The sequence below is a fragment of the Nyctibius grandis genome, chromosome 13 (assembly GCF_013368605.1).
Source record: "Nyctibius grandis isolate bNycGra1 chromosome 13, bNycGra1.pri, whole genome shotgun sequence".
Classification (NCBI taxonomy): domain Eukaryota; kingdom Metazoa; phylum Chordata; class Aves; order Nyctibiiformes; family Nyctibiidae; genus Nyctibius; species Nyctibius grandis.
Window position 1 is genome coordinate 14,178,072 of NC_090670.1, and position 20,787 is coordinate 14,198,858.

The window sequence follows — 20,787 nt, forward strand, 5'->3', positions numbered from 1 at the left end:
ATTGGAAAAGCCTTTGCAGCAGCTTTGATTTATCTGTCACTGAAAGAAGGATCGTGCTTCTCTTGTGTAAGACACTCTTGATGGCTGAAAACACGAAAGCGAAATATCAACTGCCACCGTTTGCTGCACGAGCTCCTTGGTCTCTTACCGTGGCTCTCCATTGTGTGCAATAAAGGGGGAAAACACTGCGGTGGGTGTTTCACAAACAGCTGCAGCATCACCTGAGTGGTGTCTTCATCAAAGAGACACGGCAGCTCGGTACAGCACGAGGGACTTGAAGAAAGTCCCTCAGTGAAGCTGCTTTTGTGGCCGGACGCAGAGAGGGTAAGGAAGGCAAGGGTCTCACCTTGGGGCTCCTCGCTTACAACAGCTTCCATGTTTTCTCCTTTCACGTATTCCGCGTTAAGTCCCTCTGAGAAGTAACAATAAAGAGAGTGAGATGGGAGGGTAGACAGCAAAAATTATTTGTTTTGATGCCTTAAAACCTCTGGTAAAGGGCCCGTCTGCTGTATCAAATGCCTTTTTGCAACCTCCTCTGCATTAAGAGCAGTACAGAAACATCAGCAAACCACGAACAGCGCTGAGAAAGCGTTGCTGGATTTTGAAGTGACCGCGGAGGCTCGCCTAGAAGGCACGGCTTCTAGCAGCAGCCCTTCTGTCTGAGCCTCTTGCTTCGTCTTTATCATGCGAGGCAGCAAGGATAACTGTGCTAAGGCATAAGAAGTGCATGGAGCAGGTACGTGTTCTGGACGGGGCTGTTGTGCATCGGGGGCTGCACCTGAGCACAGCCGGATGGTAGCCTTCTCATTAAAAGTGAAGTTAAGCAGAGCTGCAAGAAGCAGTTTAGACCAGGGCTGTGGTGATGAAGCAGGATCCCGACGGGGTGTCAAAATCCCTTATTTCAATGCGAAGAAGTTGCCAAGGTTTGCACCAAGTGCTGCCCAGGCCAAGGGGGCAGCAAGAGGGTGTGCGAGGGGAAGGGGGTGGCACCGCTTGCTCAGAGCTGCAGAAGATTGAGTCAGGACTGTCTGGGCTGCGCCATGGACCTCAGTCGTCCCCTACAGCTCTTCTAAAGGACCTCTTTGGAGAGAGATGGAGACGGGAGTGCTGTGCTAACCGCCATGTCCCGTGAGGGAGGGACCAGGGAAGGGGAGGGGGCCATGCTGGTCCGCAAAGGAGGGCTGAGGCAATCTATGCTGCGGCCATGCAACACGCCATTTCCAGCCATCTAAGCTTTACCTGCATCTAAATGCAGTGCGAAGTGTGGCAGGGTCCCACTACACCTCACCACCACGTTTTGATGGGGCTCCTTCGTTCCTCACAGGGAAGGAGGGAGGCAGGGAAAGGTGCTGGGGCCAGGGCAAAGCAGCACCAGGGCAGGCCCAGAGAGGAGAGGCGGTGTAAGGAAAATGTGGAACAGCGATTACAAGGCAGGGTTGTACCCATCCATTAGCGGAATCAGCAAATGCTCCTCAGAGGAGACTCAAAACCGAGCTGTGGAGCTGCAGCCTCGCCACCGCAGCAGGTCAAGGGAAAGGGACAAAGCTGCGCGCATCCCTCCATGCCCCACGCCAGCAGTCCTTACCCGCCGCCTCCCCCAGGACATGTTTTGCTGGGATAACACCAAATGCAATTTATGTTTTTCAATAAAAAGCCACTTCTGCAGCGGCTGACGGCTCTTAGATTTCTGTCATGCATTGCAGTGCATCCAAGGCCTGACATTAGCCCAGCATGCCATGTCTGATGGCTTAAATTAATCCTCCTTTATAATTAACTTTAATTTCCTGCTGCCTTTCTGGGGCTTTGTGTCTCTCAGCTTCCCCCTCATCAAAGCCTTTCCTCTTTTTTTTTTTTTAATTATTTATTCTTGCCAAAATATCATTTAAGTGGGGGGAATATACAAGGGTGTTTCATTCCATCACATTCATTTGACTTTTCCTGCTGATCTAATTTACCAAAATGCTCCTGTTTGTTTCAGGCACAACTGGGAAAATTGCATGATTCCAGCAGAAACTTCCAACCCCAAACACCCTTCCCCCAGAGCAAAGGAGACCGGCAGGAGATTTCAGTTGATTAATTTAAAAAGAGCTTTTTTTTATCCCCCCAGCTATTTGCAACCACCCCGTAACAGGCTGCAGGAGCCCACCATGGCCAGGTTGGGGCCGTGGGGTGACAGTGTCAGGACACCTCCTGCAATGCTGACACCGAGCAACCTCATGGGGCAGCTCGTGCAAAAGGTGCTTTCTGGGAATAGGAAGCTTTGCTGCTTAATTAGCACTTAATTGCAGTGATTGCTGTGCACCTGCAAGAGGGTGGGACAACCCACCCCACCCCACCCCACCCCACCCCACCCCACCCCACCCCACCCCACCCCACCCATGGCTGCTATGGCTGCCATGGCTGCAGATGCTGCTGTGCTTCCTTTGCTGCTGCCTGGTAAGTTTTTTTCCTCTTGCTGAGATTTTGGGGTGGCTTTTTTCCATGTTATTGACCCTGCTGGGTGTTGGTGGTTTGGTCTTTGGCTGTGCCGGTGTGTGGGTGCGTGCGAGGGGCCGTGCGCAGGCTGTAGGGGGGCAGTGGGTGCTGGGGCTGTTGCTGCTGGTGGGTGCAATGCCTGACGGGGCCAGGGGGTTCAAGAACTCATGGTTGGGGCTTTGCTCTGCCAGCTCCAGGTCACTGGATGCCTGACACCCCCTCCTGTCGCCAGGCTGGGAAATGGCAGCGGGGTTCAGGTGGCAAATAGGTGGGTGTTCGCTCTGTGCCCCCAAGGCGCTCGGCATGGTGAGGGGGGGACGCTTACGCTGGATGCTGAAGCAGAACTTCTTCTGCTGGTAGGAGATGTAGCTGGAGACGGCACCGATGAGCGCCATGGCCAGGGCGCTGGCGATGCCGGCGATCGTCCCCGTCTCCGCCACAGTGCCTGTGGGGCACAGCGAGAGCGGGGTGCTGTGCGGCGGGGGCACACACACCACCCACCCACCCCACCCCATCCCACCACCACCCCGGTGGTACCCACCTCCGCTGTAGTCGTTGTCGGTGCTGCCCCCGGCACCTGCAAGAGACACAAGCCCGTCAGCAGCCCTGTGCCCCTCTGCTCACCCACCACCGTGCTGGGCACGGCGGGAGGGAGTGGGCACGCAGGGGAGGGGTGGCAGCGCAGGCCCGGGGGCACCCCCGGGCTGGGGGTGAGCACGTGCCCCCATGGGGCATCTCTGCTGCCCCACACCTCCGCCTGGCTGCCCGGGGAGGCTCGTTGTTTCTCAGAGGGGTCTGGAGCTGCTCCTCTCTCCCACTGTGCGTGCTTTGGGGGGAGGCTCTGCAGGGGACACCTCTGCCCGTGTGACAGTCACCCTCACCTCCCTCCTGTGCTGCGCTCGGTGTAAAGAGAACAACTGAAACGCTGCCAGACAGTTACACAGCATACGTGTGCTGTCACTGGGAGGGGACTGGCTGGGCTCCGTAATGTCAGGGCATCTTCACTGGCCTTGCAAGGCTATTTTAACGTCACCTTCCTTGGAGAAACTGGGTTGGGAGGAGAAGTTGCTCCTGCTGGAAGCTGCCATCCTCACTGAGTCACTCATACCCTGCATTTATGGAAGCAGGTCAGGATCGTATTAATGCCTCTGATGCGGTTTGTCCTTGGCACAGGGACTCATTAAATGTTGATTGGGCTTGTGGCGTTCATCTCTTTACTTGACTGCTTTAATATTTAATGCTGTGGATCCTTGCAAGCGTGCGGGCGTATCCGATTGTTGCTGGTTTTCCTCCTTGTTTCAACCATTGGCAGTCGCGTGGTGGAAGGCAAACGAAGGCTTGTGCCCTCCCACGGCACAGGGTGGGCATCTGCTTTTGGGGAGATGCAGGTCCTGCCTGCCTTGGGGGCAGCTGGAGCTGCAGAGCCTCCACGGGATCAAAAATAAGCACCTCCAACCACTGGCTGTGACCATGGAGGCCAAAAGCTATGTGTTCCCCTGGCCCCACGGCTCAGACCCCCTTCCCTGCACGCACACCCCTGTCGAGAAGGTGGGTGCTGCTCTGCCCAGGGCGGTTTCCAGGAGGTTGGCTGAGACAGTGGTTATTGCCCGAGACGCGACTGCTAAAGCAAACTAACATACATAGGTCACCACTCACCTTTCTTCTTGTCTGGGCTGTAGCCGCCATCCACGATGCCTGCCAGGTCATCATCTGAAAATGCTTTAAAAACAACCAGAACAGAACATGGTCGGCACCTGAAGGGAGGTGACGGCCACGGGCTTCCCCGTGGAGAGCTGGCGCGGGGGAGCTCGCCCTCCCAGCCTGCCATGGCCACAGTCACTCAGCAAACACCAAAGCCACCTCCTAGGGGGGCAAATGCAGCCAGAGCTGCCTGGAAAACAATGCAATGGGGAGGAAAAACAGCGCGTGGCGTGCTTGGGGTGAGGGATCCCGAAAACCGAGTGCCTCTGGATGGGCAGGGCCTGGAAACGGGACTTTTGGGGGATCCTGGGTGGGGGCCGCCTGCGAGCATCACGCGCCCAGGGTGGGACCGGCCTCCTGCAAACCCCTGCTCCTGGGGAAACATTTCTCTGCCAGGTAGATGGAGGCTGCTCTGTCCATTGGAGTGTTTTCTCTAAAACTCTCCAGCTGTTTTGAAGCACTGTGTGGGGCTTTCTGTGCCGCAGGGCCCAGAGCAGGGGTTTGCACACCCATTTAAACCAGTGGCTCCCAGTCAGCCGGCTACTCCATCTCCAGCAAGAACAGGGACTGGTCAATGAGCAGTTCTGCTTCTCTCACAATTACCAGATGTTAACAAAATGTTTAACTTAAAATTATTTTAAGCTCGTAAAAGAGGTAATAATTGACTTTAAGCCTAGTTTGAAAGAAATACCCCTGAATCAAAGTTTAAATACTAGTATTTTTTTTTTTTTTTAAACTGAAATGACTGATGTATTTACGAGTTCATGAAAAGTTTTGGCTCCTCAGCCTTGGCTGGCAGTGGAGGAGGGAGGAAGAAGTGGTTTGTGTGTGTGGTGGCCGTGCTGCCAGGGACCGGCATCCCCTTGCCGTGCCTCCAGTGAGCCCCCAGCAGTGCCAGCCTGGCCCGGGGCCCTGCAGGCAGGGAGCTGACTCCCCTCCTTCCCGGAGGGGCAGAGCAACCTCAGCGGAGGAACTGAGCACCAGCACGTCTCCGTACAGGTGAAAATGTTATCTCGGACACGGTTGTAGTGGGAATGTTTAATTTGTGCTGGATAGGTGCAGAGAAACAGAGTCTGGGAATCAACAGCTGAATGAGTGGGGCTGTGTGACCCCTTGAGTCTGGTCCCAGAGGGAGCCTTGGGGTGCGGGAAGGCGCGTGATGGGAGAAGAGACCCAACGAAATGCTCTGCTGCTGCGCCTTGGGAGGGGTTCCCTGTGCCTGAACTGCCTGGAAGGGACTGCCTTGTTCACCAGCTTACCACAAAAAACAGATTTATGGGCTTAGTAATGAGTGTAAAAAAAAAAAAACAAAACAAAACAAAAAAAAAAACAAACAACCCTGACTATGCCAGAACCTGGAGAGGTCCCGGTCAGCCCAGGGCGCAGCGATGCCGGGGAACGCGTGTGCTGGTTTGTGGCCGGTGCCACGTTCCAGCGGTTCAACGCCTCAACCTCTCCTGCAGCAGTCCGAAACCTCAGCAAGCCCAGAGTATCAAAGCGCACACAAGTCACCTGGTTAATACAACCTAATAAAATATCTGACTATTAATTACACTTGCGAGCAGGGTATACAGCCATCTCGACATCAATAAACTAGCCGTGCAAAGTCTGTTTTCTAGCTCAAGTGCTCAAGGGAACAATCCTTGCAGACAAATGATTCATTCACTGGAGCGTTTTAGAGATGGAAAAAAAAATCTCCCAGCCATAGCGTATGTTATGCCAAGACTTAAGCCTGCGCTAGATTTACATCCTGGCAACAACTGCGAACCCCAACAGCACACGCCCTCGGTTAAAGAGCTGTCAGGTACGGGGACGAGGGGGAACTTAACGCAATCACTGAGATTTAATGGGAAAGAAACCTGCAGACAGGCAACAGGTCGTTTGGCAGAGCCCCGCCGAGCCGGGGGCTCCTTCGCTCCCCTGCGGACATGTCCCCCTCTGCGCGGGCAAGGCAGGGGCAGTGGGTGCTGGGTGCGGGCAGGAGCCTCGGAGAGGGCAGCGCCGTTGTGTCTTGTCACTTCGCAGGGAGGGGGTCTGGCAGGGAGAGCCTGCACCCGGGAAGGGGCTGGGGAGGATCTCCCGCAGGTGCCAGGGGACAGCGTGGCTGGTGGCGAGTAGGATGGAGAGGGGAAGCTGACGTACCTTCACCTGGCCTTATGTCCGGCCTCCCACCATCCTTCCTATCGTTCTTATCGTCAAGGGCATCAGCCAAGTCCAAATCCATAGGATCCTTTGCTAAAAAAAACAACGCGGGGGTTAGCAGCGCTGGCCACAGGCTGGGGAACTCTGCAATTAATTAATAATCCAGGAAATGTTCAGCTTTGCCAGGGAAAAGTGTCGGTGAAAGAGATGAAGCCCCCGACACAAGCACCTCCCTGTTTCGCTACGCAGCATCGTGGCAGATCTCCCCAACCCATCCTGCCCCGTGCCGCTGCGCTGGGAAATGTCGTGTTCTTCCCACAGAGAGGGTCCACACCGCGGCTCGAGCGCCAGGCAATGGGATAGATCAAGGCAGATGGAAAAGGTCAGAGCCAACAGGCACTCCCGAGGGCCCAGCCAGCAGTAGTGCCAGGGAGGGGGGATGCCTGGGAGGGGAAGGAGGTGGCTGTGCCGGCCTGTGACTCGGTTTCTTGGTGTTATTTTCCTCCGTGAACCGCCCAGCTGGTGCCCTGAGCAGCCCAGCTCTGTCAGAGCAGCTATTGCCATCACTAAATGACAGCTAAGACCATGGCATGCAGCCAGCCTGAGCTCCTCAGCCCTCCCACCAGCTTGTACCTCAGTTTATTATTTATTAGATTATTTATTTCTTCACACCTGGGAGTGCCTTTTGCCAAAACTCTGAACTGGCAGCAAAGCGCCCGGCTGACGGGGCTCCCTGAGCCCGCAGGACGGCTGTGCCGGTGGGTCCCGGTGCAGTGCTGTGTCGGGGAGGACAGTGAGCCACAGCCTTGAAACGGGCAGGGGAAGGCAAAACAGCCCAGGAGCCACTGAGACCCCAGGGAAGTGCAGGGCAATGCCAACATACCCTGTCCACCCTGTGGTTTTCTATTTTATTTTTTTTTTCCTAGATGTCTCATGTGAACAAACAAACTAGAGGCTGGAAATACCAGGGCGAGGGGCAGTGCCACTGTCACGGCACATCCCGAAGCCTCTGCCTGCGCCGGCAGCGGAGCCGGGGGGAAGCCGCGTGGGCTGGGGAGCTCGTCCTCACCTGGGTTGTGCTTGGGGGGAGCCCTCGTAGTTTTTGGCTGCTTGGTGGTGGTGGTGCGGATGACATCCCAAAAGCTGTTGTCTGAAGGGAGGGGGAAAAAAAAAGAGACCAAAATGACGTTACCTTCTCAAAGGTGCATTGGGACGATCACTGGAGGGGAACCCCCTCCCCGCAGGGTGACTGGGGCTGCGCTGGGGCGATTTGGTGCTCTGGGCTCTCCACAGCCTCAGGTGCCCCTGACACTGGGGGCACCCCCCGCCTGTTGGTGCCCTGGGGTTGCTCAAGCCCTCGGTGTGGGTGGTGGGCGCCTTCGCGGGGATCCCCTGCACCAGGGCACGTGTCAGTGGGGCTTGAATTTGAGAAGGGGACGAGTAGGGGCACCAGGAAAATCCTCCCCCCCGCCACGCTGCCAGGGGGACACACGCCACCACCCGCTCACCCCGAGGGCAGCCCCGTGCCGCCCCTGCCACGCAGGAGTGGGACGAGGCACAGAAATGATACTTAAGGATGCGCTACTTGGATGATGAAATCTCCCACCTAACAGCATCAAATGGCTCCGTTCTGGTTAAAACCTTTTACAAAAGCTGCTCGGCGAAGCCCCCCGATACGGCTCGGGCATGGGTGCGCGGGCAGCGAGGGGGAGAGGATGGCTAAATGCTGGTGCCGACCCTCCTGGCACCTCAGCAAGAGCCTGGAGCATCTCCTCTGCCAGCTTCGCTACAACAGCAGAGTGGGAGGAGATGGTCACCTTTTAAAGTCACCCATTGGTGGTCACCAAAACTTGCCGGAGCTCATCTGTCAACGCCCGATCTCAGCCTCCCGGCTGCCTCGGGGCACGTTTTTCCCCGCCTGCAGCCCCAAGGCGAGCACACGTGCACCCTGCCCGGGGTGCGGGGCAGCTCCGCGGTACCTGGCTTCCCTGGCCTGGGGAAGGGCTTCGGCGTCGGCTTGGCTGGTTTGGTGGTGGGCTCCAGAGGGGTGTCAAAGTAATCAGCCAAATCAAAGCCTGTTGCAGGAGAGAAGGGATCGTTCAAACCCCGCATCGTCTGTGGGGAGGGTGCGAGGCTTTCGGCACACACCCCCCGCGCGGCGGCTCTGCGGGGGCTGTGCAAGCAATGCTGCACCATTGCCGGAGGCCACCAGCGCCCGCGTCAGCCTGGAGCTGAACAGGGCATCCAGCTGCTCCGCTGCTCAAACTCAACCATACTGCAGAGCCTTCCCATCAGCCTGGCCATCGTTTAACTCTCCCCATCCACCCAGCCCAAGCAAACCCAAAATAATGAGTTTTCGGGGAGACCTGCTGGTCTCCTGCAGCATCTCCCAAGAGGTGGAGGCTGCAGACGAGAACACACTGTGGGGATGGAGCCAGTGGCTGGGACCCGCTCTGCTCCCTGCACGGTCACCCGTGAGCCACCCTGGGCTGAGCGGAGCATGCACGGGAGATGAGGCCAGGGCACAGGAACGTGCCATGGGAGCCCCTCGGTGCCATCACTCAACCCAAGAGCACTCCCCGGGGAAGAAGAAACTCGCCAAGACGAAGCCTCGGCCTCGGCATGTGTCCATTTCCCGGGGAGCATATTGGATCGAACAGCCTCTCGCTTGGGCTGCATCCAAACAACAAAGCCCTGCGTGTGCTTCTGGCACTTGGCTTTTCTAGTCCCTAGCGAGGACCACGGCCACCGAGGAGCTGGACGGTCACATTTGCTTTAATTTGTGCCAAGACCTTCACGCAGGGGCGAGCGGGTTCACTCCCGAGCGCTTCCCCGCTGCAGTTTATTTCAGGCTCCTCCGTCGGGGTTGAGCAACCCTCGGCTCCTGTGACTGCGCTATATTTAAGTAGGTGTGTTCAGCCAGGGGAGCTGCCGCCGATGAAACTTGGGTGAATTTAAGGGACCTTCCTCAACTGGGGCAGGTGCTGTGGAGCTGGCCAGCCAGGATGGCCAACGGGCACAAAAAGTCGGAGAGACATTTTTCCCTGGATGGGGAAATGTCACCAGGCTGGAGCCTTCTGTGGAGGTCAGGGGTATCTTGGTGACAAAAAAAAAAGGAAGGAAAATATGCTCTGGGCTCCCTCCTGGAAGGAAAGCTAGCAGGCACCACGCAGCCAGAAACAAAAGCCCGTGCGCAGTTGAGCGGTGATTTGTGTCTTTTCCATTAGGAGACTGCAAAGTGTGCGAAATTCAGCCTTGGCCGTAAATGCTGCACTGCCACTCGCCTTCAGCACAGACAGAAATATCAACATCGCGTTGACTTTGGTCGTACGGGAGGAGGGCACGTACGCACGCCGGCACCAGCTTTCCCACACGCGAGCAAAGGTGTCCCAAAGCCTCTGCTAAGGCAGCGGCACCCAGCTGCATGCACACAGCCCATGGAGGGGGCTCGCATGGTTCAAACCCCTGTGGGAAGCAAATCCAGTGCTGTGCTTAAATGATACACCCGCAAGAAGGTCTCACCTGTCCCACCTGATGGCTTTCTGGGTCCCTTGGGAGTGGCTGTGACAAAAGAGGGAGGAAAATGTTAGTCATGGGCATCACCGAGTATGTGTCACTTCTGGTTTGAGGATAAATAGCAAAGATTTCACCACGAGCTTTCACAGAATCACAGAACGGCTGGGGTTGGAAGGGACCTCTGGAGATCATCTAGTCCAACCCCCTGCCAAAGCAGGGTCACCCAGAGCACTTTGCACAGGGTCGTGTCCAGGAGGGTTTTGAATATCTCCAGAGAAGGAGACTCCCCACCCTCCCTGGGCAGCCTGTTCCAGGGCTCTGGCACCCTCAAAGTAAAGAAGTTTTTCCTCGTATTCATATGGAACTTCCCATGTTTCAGTTTGTGCCCATTGCCCCTTCTCCTGTCCCCTTCCAACTGACCATCGTTGGTCTGCGTTTGTGAACTGGGAGCCCAGAGCCGTGAAACCTCCCACGCGGAGGGTGCGTGGCCTTGGAGCAGGACTGCCCGGGCAGGAGGGCGAGGGGCTGCGGCCCCGTGCAGGATCAGGCCCAGAGCTCCGCAGGGCATGGCTGCGTTGGGGGCAAATGCTGCCTCCGGGCAGGCGGAAAGGAGGGAACTGTAATTTCTTCGTGGAAAGGGTTGTCAAGCATTGGAACAGGCTGCCCAGGGAAGCGGTTTTGTCACCATCCCTGGAGGTATTTAGAAGATGAGTAGATGTGCTGCTGAGCAATATTGTTTAGGGATATTGTTTAGTGGTTGACTTGGTAGCGTTAGGTTAATGGTTGGACTCGATGATCTTAAAGGTCCTTTCCAACCAAGACGATTCTGTGATTCTGTAATCAACCGCTACGAATTCAGGCTCCTGGAGACAGCAGCAAACAGAGCAAGGACAGATACTGCACAGAACAGCGTGGAAAACAAGAGTAAGCTGCCAACGTTTTGTTGGCCCCTGCCCGGTCAGTTAGTTAAATGACAGAGGATTTCTGGTGCTGCATTATGGACGGGAGGTTCCCTGTCAGCTGGGGGAATTCTGGTGACACCCTGATGCTCAGATCCCAGCTCCCCTGGCTGCTCCTGGGCTAAAACAAGCTACAGTCAGCCTTCGTGGAGGGGGGATTGATTATTTATTTTTTTCACCCCCTGTAAACCACCATCTATTAATAGTGGCTAGAGCTACCAAGTATATGAATAAATTATGAGCAAGAGTTGTGGCTGCTCTATTCCCATTAATTTCCATTTGCGTCTCTGAATACCAGAGTGCTTCTGCTGGGCTGCGTTTCCAGTGTGCCGGTACGGTTTGATGTGACCCGACTCCACACCCTTCGTTTGCTTTTATTCCAGGGCTGATGTGATTGCTGAGCCAAGGCCAACTGTATGAGGGTCAACAAGGCCAAGTGTCGGGTCCTGCACTTGGCTCACAACAACCCCAGGCAACGCTACAGGCTTGGGGAAGAGTGGCTGGAAAGCTGCCTGGCGGAAAAGGACCTGGGGGTGTTGGTCGATGGCTGGCTGAATGTGAGCCAGCAGTGTGCCCAGGTGGCCAAGAAGGCCAACAGCATCCTGGCTTGTATCAGAAATAGTGTGGCCAGCAGGACTAGGGCAGGGATCGTCCCTCTGTGCTTGTCACTGGTGAGGCCGCACCTCGAATACTGTTTTCAGTTTTGGGCCCCTCACTACAAGACAGACATTGAGGTGCTGGAGTGAGTCCAGAGAAGGGCAACAAAGCTGGTGGAGGGTCTAGAGCACAGTGTGACAAGGAACGGCTGAGGGACCTGGGGGTGTTTAGTCTGGATAAAAGGAGGCTGAGGGGTGACCTTATCGCTCTCTACAATCACCTGAAAGGAGGGTGTAGCGAGGAGGGTGTCGGTCTCTTCTCCCAGGTAGCAAGTGATAGGACAAGAGGAAACGGCCTCAAGTTGTGCCAGGGGAGGCTTAGATTGGATATCAGGAAAAATTTATTCACTGAAAGGGTTGTCAAGCACTAGAACAGGCTGCCCAGGGAAGTGGTGGAGTCACCATCCCTGGAGGGATTTAAAAGCCGTGCAGATGTGGTGCTGAGGGACACGGTTTAGTGGTGGACTTGGCAGTGCTGGGTTAACAGTTGGACTCAATGATCTTAAAGGTCCTTTCCAACCAAAATGATTCTGTGATTCTATGATGAAGTCCAGAGCGTGATGCAGCAGCCAAGGAGGCTGCAGGGACAGCGCTGCCTCTTCTCTCCGCTCACAGCTGGGACTCCAGCCTGGGGAAACGCTGCTTTCCCTCTGCACGAGGTGGCCATTAGGCATTTCTAACCAGGTCTCCTCACATACTGTATTAAAGGGCTTGCAAAATCCTAGCTGAGATCCCTCAGACCTGTGACCAAGTCCGATACCCCATGGCCCATCCTATCCCCCTCCTGCTGAACCTGGCATGCCGCGGGAGGGACACACGGAGCATCCTGACTCTTTATTTCCATATAAACTCCAACGTAACACAGCACAAGTGTCTGTGTGTTGTTAGACTATAAAGTTAAGAGGTTTCAAACCCTCGGCGCTGCGGGGAGGCGTGCGAGGTGCCCCTGGGAGGGAGGTGAGCCTCCTCCCATCAGCTGCAGTGCGGGCGGTGAGGTTCTCTCTTTTGGGTGTAAAATGAGAGCTGCTCTGCTGAATTCCCTCCCCCAGGGTGGTGCAAACCCCTCGCCGGACCACTGACCTCGCCGCTGTTTCTGCCAGGCACTGCGTTGCCCTCAGCAACACAACTTACATACAAATTATATATTTCCCACCCAAATATTAAACACCAGCAGGCCAGCAGCAAGGCACCTCCTTCAGAGATGAGCTTCCTTTAACTGACAGGTTGCACTTTAAATTAAGTGCAGCAAAACAACCACCCAACGCGCCGTTTGCTTTCCCCGGGCATCACATTGCAGTGGGACCAGGGAAGGACCTGGCGCTGCCCCTGCCCGGCCGGGCTCACGGGGTTGCCCTCACCGTCTGGAGCAGGAGAGCGGTTAACGCGGCAGCTTCCAGGCAAACAGGGTCACGTTTGATGGCAGGTGTTACTAACTCATGCAAGGAAGCCAAACCGACGTGTTCAGTGGTGTTGCTACGTGAAAGCATCAGTGTGCCTCTGCGGTTTGCTCACGGGAACCAGAGCACGAAGGGCACAAGGTCAACAACCAGCTTCTCCAGAACCATCCTCAGTCCCACCTGTCCCCAGCCCGGATCTGCATCGCCCCGGGCAGCCCGTACGTTCCACCACCCTCCCACCAGCATCAGATCCCAAAGAACAAATTGCATCTATTAACATCCATTTGTTTTCTCCTCTTTAAAAGAATAAATGAACGGGACTTACGTCGCTTGGTGGTGAGGTCATACAGGGCATCTTCTAGGCTGAAGTCATCTGGGCCGTCCCCATGACCTGGAGGCAAAGAATCAGCACTGGTTGTACTCACTCTGCACAAAGTGAACTGCCTTTAAACGTGGCGCGTCTGGACTCGTTTGCTCAAATCGCTTTAGTTTTTAGAGGGTTTTCTCCTTTTTTCTGAACCAGACCCATCATCAGTGATGAGGAAGACATCAGCCTTCGCCGAACGCTGTGACTGTTAAAATTGCAGAGCAGTCATCTCTGGATTTTCCATTTGTCTGCCCTAATGGATGTGGTATAAAAACACACGCTACGCTTAAATTTGTCAAGGAGAGCCTACCCATTCATCTCCCGAGCTGCCACTCATCCGTGGCTGCGCTCACGATTATATGTTTGCTAAACACCATGAAAACATTGGGACAGCGCAGACAAACCCGGTGAAAAACAAACAAACAAAAAGCCCTGCGCACCTCTCCTTCGCAAGCGCCTTCCAACATCAAAGGCTCCGTATGGAAACGCTGCCGCTGGCTGCCAAGCACAGCTCAGCGTGTCAGAGACCGCCCGCATCATCCTGCCTTGGTAACGCAAACCAGGACCAAACCCCCAGCCCAGGGACACACCTGACAGGCACAGGCAGATTTTTTTGTTGTTGTTGTTAGAGATGCCTCACCACAACTCACTTTATAATATCCCGGGGATAACTCGGTGCTACGCCGTGTTCTCCTGCGATAGGGCCAGCTAATCCTTCCTTTCTCTGCCTTTTTTTTTCACGTTGCGTTAATTACTGTTGACTTACCCTAGTTCTGAATGTATTTGTCTTGATAAATTCACGCTTTTACATCGCAGAGCATGCTGAGTAATTAATATCCTTTGGGTTTGCTAAGTACTGCAGCACTGCAAGAGAACATTAAAATGGCTTTCCTCTTCTTCCTACTGCTAAATGGATTTAGCTATTGCCACCTGAGCTCCGGCGTGCTTCATGAATAAATTTAAAGCTTTACTGACAAGGATAATAACACCGGGAAGGCACCAGTCCATCAGAAAGCAGGTATCAGCATTTCGGCGAAAAACTTCTACGGATAGCGGTCACTAAGTACTGCAACACCTCCAGCCCTGGCTCACTTATACATTCCATCTCGTTTCATTTGCCACGGTACAAAATCCACGGAGCTCCTCGCCCAGGGCAGCGGGGCTGTGCTTGGCACCCTCAGCCCCCCCAAAATATTTGCCTCTCGGGCCTTATTGCTGGCGAAATATTGGCACCTTGAGACAGGCGATGCTCTCCCGCTCCAACAGCCCAGATGAAGCCGCAGGTTATCGTGTGGTCTGTCAGCGCAAAGGAGCTAAGGAAGGGACACGCAAGACCATCCCCAGCGCTGCGAACACCCCTGCCCCGCTCCAGCGCCTGCACGAGGTGCTGCCGAACCCCCAGTGAGTCCCTGCTGAGACCCCACAAGCTTGTTACTGTGGTGGCCAACTGTCCCGAGCTTCCTACTCCAGCAATTGCACGCAGGCTCGCCTTCCCAGCACAGTGTTTTCCCCAGCCTTTACAGGATTTTCAGGAACCAGTGGGGCTCCGTCATTCTTGTCTTTCTATTTTAAACTGTGTTTAAAAAAAGGCGCGAGGGGAAAACTGGCGCGTCTCTGGCGGGAGGGGAAGCGCTGACAAACCCGACCGGGGAAATGCGCCGTCGCCGCCTTGCGTTTCGGTTCCCCCTGCCCGTGCAGCGGGCAGGGCGAGCTGGCAGGAGGGACACGGTGGCAGCACCAAGACTCGCATTGGTGTGCCAGGAGCCGTCCCTTCCCTCTCTCCCCACTCCCCCTGCTCTTGTGATTAAGTAGATGTTAAGGGCACCGATTCACTGCACAGCGCATCCTCTCCGTGTGTCACCTTTGATGTAGGAGACCAAATCCAAAGTGAGGGGGAGCGGGTATCCCCAGGGTGGGGTGTGCAGCTCACCTGTTCTTCTGCTGAAGGGCTATGAGGGGCATGGGGCTGCACGGAGACACTCCCCCGGCAGGGTGACGGGCCCTGCAGGGAATGTGAGTTCCTCGAAAAATGGGCTCCCCGCTGCTTGGCTTTGGGGGGCTCACCGGCCCTGCCGGCTGAGCAGCACCTACACCTCCCCGGGTTTGGGGACGGCTCCCCTTGGCATCCCTCCCCATGGGATGAGGGGAGGGTGCTCCTTCCCAAACCATCCTCCAAAGAGCCAGCGGGCACACCGGTAGGTCCGGGGTGGGGTGAAAGATGCTCAGGGCCCTCCATCCTTATAGGGCTGATGTAAAACAGCAACCGCTAACGTGTCCTGGGCTGCAGCTGCACCCCGGGGGATCCCCCTCACTGGGCAGAGGCGTGCACAAAGTTCAGGAGAAGTGACCACGCGCTGAATCACCCGGTACGACCTGCCCTAGGAGCCACGGCGCTCGGCACAGCCCATTTCCCAGGGCTTTCCCACCGCTGCCCACAGCAAACCTGAGATCCTTTTCCAGGGTAATTTAAGCCCAGGAATCCCCTAGGCGTTGGCAAGGATTAATAATAGATCGCCAGTTAATTGCAGCTGACAACATCTTTATTTCTTGCAAAGGGTGTTACAGAGACGTGTGACACCTTTTACAGATCAATAACCGAGCGCTGCCATCACAGCCACGCAAATTCGCCTGCTCGCTCCAACAGGTAAGAGCTCAACGCTCTCCTCCTTATTTTTCTATTAAGTTATTACGTGGTAACAAACCCGGCACTTCATAGCCAGACGCTAAAGCCCAGCCAGCGCTCAGTACGCGTGTTTACCTCGCAAACGCAGTTTTTTGGGAGGCAGCACTGCTGCTCCCTGCGCTGCCTCGGGCAAATCCCTTTGCTCCTGGGGCCCTGGTTCTGCTCTGTGATCGCTGGAGGAATGGGGCTCCCAAAGCCCATCCTCTGATGGGAACCCAACACAGCACAGAGTGTCTTTATATTAAGGGTCTGTGCTCTCTGGGAGAAGCTGGGGCATGTTCCTACATACCAGAGCTCATAAGCAGCCCGCTCCTGAGTTGCAGAGGTGTTTGTCATGCCCACCCTGATGTTCCACCTCCCCTGTAGGACATACCCAGGGTGCCTGCAACCTGATACAGGACTATAGCGTCAGAATCACAGAATCATTTTGGTTGGAAAGGACCTTTAAGATCATTGAGTCCAACCGTTAACCTGGCACTGCCAAGGCCACCACTAAACCATGTCCCTCAGCACCACATCTACTCGTCTTTTAAATACCTCCAGGGATGGTGACTCCACCACTTCCCTGGGCAGCCTGTTCCAACACTTGATAACCCTTTCTGTGAAGAAATTTTTCTTAATATCCCATCTAAACTTCCCCTGATGCAACTTGAGGTCATTTCCTCTTTGTCCTATTGCTTGTTACCTGGGAGAAGAGACTGATCCCCACCTTGCTACACTCTCCTTTCAGGTACTTGTATACAGCAATAAGGTCTCCCCTCAGCCTCCTTTTCTCCAGGCTAAACACCTCCAGTTCCCTCAGCCGCTCCTCATCACACTTGTGCTCTAGACCCTTCACCAGCTTCGCTGCCCTTCTTTGGGAAATATAAACCCACTGAGAGATATATATATATATAGGTTTTATACATAAAACCACTATAAACCCACTGATACACAAAGTCATCCTCCACTGGTTGCTCGGTGTTAGGGAGCAGTATGGGATCTTTGCCGGGGCTGATGACTAGACTAGTTGGAGGGTTTTTTTTTCTCCACCCTTGCACTGGGTCCTTGGAAGAACTCTTGTCCCTGGCTGCTGGGAGCAAATGCACACCCCCGGGGGTGGCCAGGAGGCAATTCAAGCGCTGCGTGCCGGCTGGCCAAGGGTGCTGTAGCATCTGCAGGACCGCAGGTCTATGGTGGGGGGCGGGGAATGGGCAAACGAGACGTGTTTTCCATATTTTTCTTTAATCAAAAGAAACTGGGGGAACCGGGACATCTCGTGGTACCTAATACGAATCCCCCAACACCAGAGTAGGGAGGTGGGGGGACCCCAAGGCTGCAGCTGCGACGGATGGAAGCTGTAAAACCAAGGTGAGAGTTATGGCCGAGCTGGCACCGTGGGCCCCCCCGCCTCTCGCCGCTTCCCCTCACCTTGCCGGGGTGTTTTTAATCAGAGCTGGCTGCTCTTTGAAGGCAGAAGGGTTTTGTGCCTTAATGTATTCTCTCCTCATTATTTTCTGTAGCAGGCAGCTCAAACGCACAATTGTACTCGTCAGCTTTTTAGTTTTTACAATTATATATATATTCTAATTAAGCCCCGCTGTTTGACAAAGCCTGAATTACAGTATCATAACTCACCCCCAGCACATCGCTAGGCCGTCTGCAGCACTCGGAGCGAGGTGTGTTCCATTCTTAGCACCAGCCCACGGATCTCTTTGTGCAATATATACATGTTTGGCTTCCCTGGGAATTGAGAGCCCGCAACGGCACGAGATTGACAGCCCGGGAGATCACGGGAGAATGCAAAGCAGGTACAAGGGCAGTGGGAAGTAATTCAAAGTGCCCAACTTTTATGCATCTGCCTTAGGAGCGATGCAGCGGGAGGGAGGGCAGGAGGAAAGCGAATGCACCAGGGTCTCCCCAGCGACCAGCCCCGTTATTTCGGCTCTGAGTTACAGTGTTGGCACCCACGGCTGTGCTGGCACCTCTGCAGGGCGCTGGGGATGGAGGGGTTTCGGGTGCAGGGCTGGGTCACGCTACTGGTGCTGGGCTGCGTCCTCGCAGTGGTGTTTTCCACTGTCTCGGCAAAGATACAGCCCCAAAGGTCTGCGGGGAGCAAACAGGTGCTCCTCTGTGGGCGCAGGTCTGGCCTGCAGCAGCCGGGGTGCCTCTGGCAGCACCGGGGGTCCCCAGGGACCTCCCCCGGAGCAGGCACCGGCACCATGATGCCGGCCGGAGCAGTGACCCTGGTCAGCACAGGCCAGAGCTTCACCCTGACTGATGCTCTCCACCACCCCTGCCCGGGCGCCAGCCCCAGCCGCTGGCCAAACACGTGGGGAATTCGCTCGCAAGTGCCAAGTCACTCGCAAATCTCGAGTTCTTGCTGACTGCTAAGACCACAGCACAGTCCTACACGCGCAGGGAGGGCAAAGCTCCTCGGAGCTGGGGTGTCACGGGCCGTCTCTGGGAGCAGCGCTGGCTGGCCAGGCAGGCAAGGACGGCCTCGGAGCAGCTGGGCTTCTGGCCGGAGCCTCCTCCTGAAGCTAGCCCTGCTTTGAAAAGCAGACTCTGAGCTTCCTCTGGCTCCTCGGCCGCTGCCAGGGAGGACAAGATCACTCAGGGATGTGCTCCTGCACAGACACCCCTGCCAGCAGCCGCCGGGACGAGAGGGAGCAGGGCTCTGCTGGGAAGCCACGTGGGGGAGAAACAGCCCCTCACACCCGCCGCGGCAGCAGGACCGACGGGTGACGCCGGGGGTACATGGCCCCGGCCGGGGCACGGCCAGCCAAGAGCGGTGGGACGCAGCCCCCGGGCTGGGATGGCCCCTGCTCCTCGCGGGGCACGAGGCAACACTGCCGTCCTCCTTCTCCATTCCCAGCGAAACATTTTGATTTCCAGAAGAACTAATCAAAATCACTCTTGATTATGGCAAAAACAACCTCTGCTGAATTTTTCTCTTTTTTTTTTATGCAATTAACAAGGGTATATGGTAATTCCAAGCAATCTTGCTCTTGAGATTAAAGGAAAGCCTGCCAGGAAGCACATGAATAAAGCTGTAAGATGAGAATTTGCATAATGAAGACTTTCTCTTTGTGAAGGGACTAATGGTGGTTATGTTTGAAACCTATTAACAGAGACGCCTAAAAGCCTCCGCTGAAGTCAGCGCGTTGCTGCCGAGCCACCGGGACCCACGCGGGCTCCGTCACCCCGCTGCCCTCTGCGCTGCCGGGTCCACGCCGGGCACCTCGGATCCACCGCTCCCCGGTTCTACCCCCTCCTTGGGCCGGGCGAGCCGAGCCGGGCCCGGCGGATGGGGCAGGATGGGCAGCACAGCCCCGGTGTGAGCAGTGCTGTCTGCGGCTCCGGGCAACGCACATCATCTGGGTTTTCAAGCCACAGGAAAATTCTGCTTTTCTGTGCGCTGGGACAACCAGTCAAGAAGCAGATATCTATTACAACTTGATTTCAAGGCTTACCAGGAATAATTTAAATTATTCGGCGTCAGCACACAATAAGCTTGGCACCCAGCAAGAGCGATGGAGGTGGCGAGGAAAAGGCGACCAGCAAAACCAGCCTGCATCTGGTGGGCTCCATGCGCCTTCTCAGCAGACACCGTTAGCACCATGATGTGGGGCTGGGCCAGAAAGGCCACCGGCTCAGCAGGCAGGAGAAGGCAAGCCCTTCCTGGGAGCTCCCCTGCCAGGCGCTGAATGCTCGAGGGACGCCCGTGTCCATCTGCCCTGCGCCATGCTGAGGGCTGCCCAAAGGTCCCAACGCATCCTCTCCCCACCTTGGGTGGAAGGACAGACCTCCAGGTTGCTCCCAAAGCACCCGAAGAAGCAGCACTGTCCCACACACCCCACAGTGTCCCATGGCCCCGGGGAGCAGCTGTCAGCTCAGTCTCCGCCACCACACCGAGAGCTGACGGCAGGTCACTCTGCAGAGACCAGACAAAAACCACATCGGGGAGGAGCTTCTCATCCGCTGCCATCGCACACAGCCTTTCTCACTCTATAGCAAGATTTAAAACCCCAGAGGGAAGCACCCTTGTCTCCTTTTTCCCAACAGCCGCATCTGGTAACCAGCTTGCAGAGGGCTTGAGCTGCTCAAGGAAGGTGTCTGGCTCCTGGGAGGCTCCAAAGCCTCAGGCTGGGCTGGAGCCCTCAGCTCTGCAGGAGACCACCAGCTCCCCGACCCATTTGTGCACCCCAGGCTCCCCAAAAGCACTGGCCAGAGCCGTGCCCCCCACCACGGACAGATGAACACCTCCGGGTGCCGGCAGCAACCCTCAACAGCTTGGAGTGACAAGCAAAGCCCCATCAAGGGCAGCACTACCGGAGCTAGGAAAGGCATCACATCAGGGTTTCCCATGGGATACCTTGGACCAGCAGCCACTGACTGTGTCTGCCCCATCCCTGGCTCCACAGCATCGTCCTCTCCCTGACCCCATGTGAAACAAATATTTCATCAGGTCTTCTTCCACCCCAGCACGGTCAGAAAGCAGGTAGCCCTGTTCCAGCAATACAAGATGCCAACTAAAAGGGTTTTCTTCACTATCAGCACTCAAAGCTTTCAAGGTTTCCAAGGCACTCTGACATCTCTGCACATAGAGCAGGTGATGTTTTCTAAGCAACTTTAATAAGCTAATCATTCTTTGAGGGCTGTGTCACAGAGGGCTCTGCTGCAGCATTGCCAAAACCTGTTTTCAATTAGTCCCAGATCAATTGCATCAGGAGCAAAGGGCTGGAAGGTTTTGAGCACAAGTATTTAAGGTTCCTCCCTTTGTGGGGAGTGCCTGAGCCTGGCTGAGGATAGGATGATGCCCAGCTCCCTGTGCCTGGGCTGGGTATGGGGACATTGTGGCCAAGGACTAAGGAGGGCAGTGGGAGCTCAGCCTGTCCCAGCCCTCCCA

General features: G+C 55.6%; 1 protein-coding gene across 1 annotated transcript in view; it reads right to left on the reverse strand.

Moving 5' to 3' along the window:
- Positions 1–20,787, reverse strand: part of CD99L2 (CD99 molecule like 2) — a 34,141-nt gene that overhangs the window by 3,969 nt on the left and 9,385 nt on the right. Inside the window, exons 2-10 of the mRNA XM_068412031.1 lie at positions 13,172–13,237; positions 9,841–9,879; positions 8,298–8,393; positions 7,388–7,468; positions 6,319–6,411; positions 4,132–4,194; positions 3,017–3,052; positions 2,801–2,920; positions 347–412 (exon numbers count right to left, since the gene is read on the reverse strand). Of these exons, the coding sequence (XP_068268132.1) occupies positions 347–412; positions 2,801–2,920; positions 3,017–3,052; positions 4,132–4,194; positions 6,319–6,411; positions 7,388–7,468; positions 8,298–8,393; positions 9,841–9,879; positions 13,172–13,237 (660 nt within the window). The remainder of the gene's footprint in view (positions 1–346; positions 413–2,800; positions 2,921–3,016; positions 3,053–4,131; positions 4,195–6,318; positions 6,412–7,387; positions 7,469–8,297; positions 8,394–9,840; positions 9,880–13,171; positions 13,238–20,787) is intronic.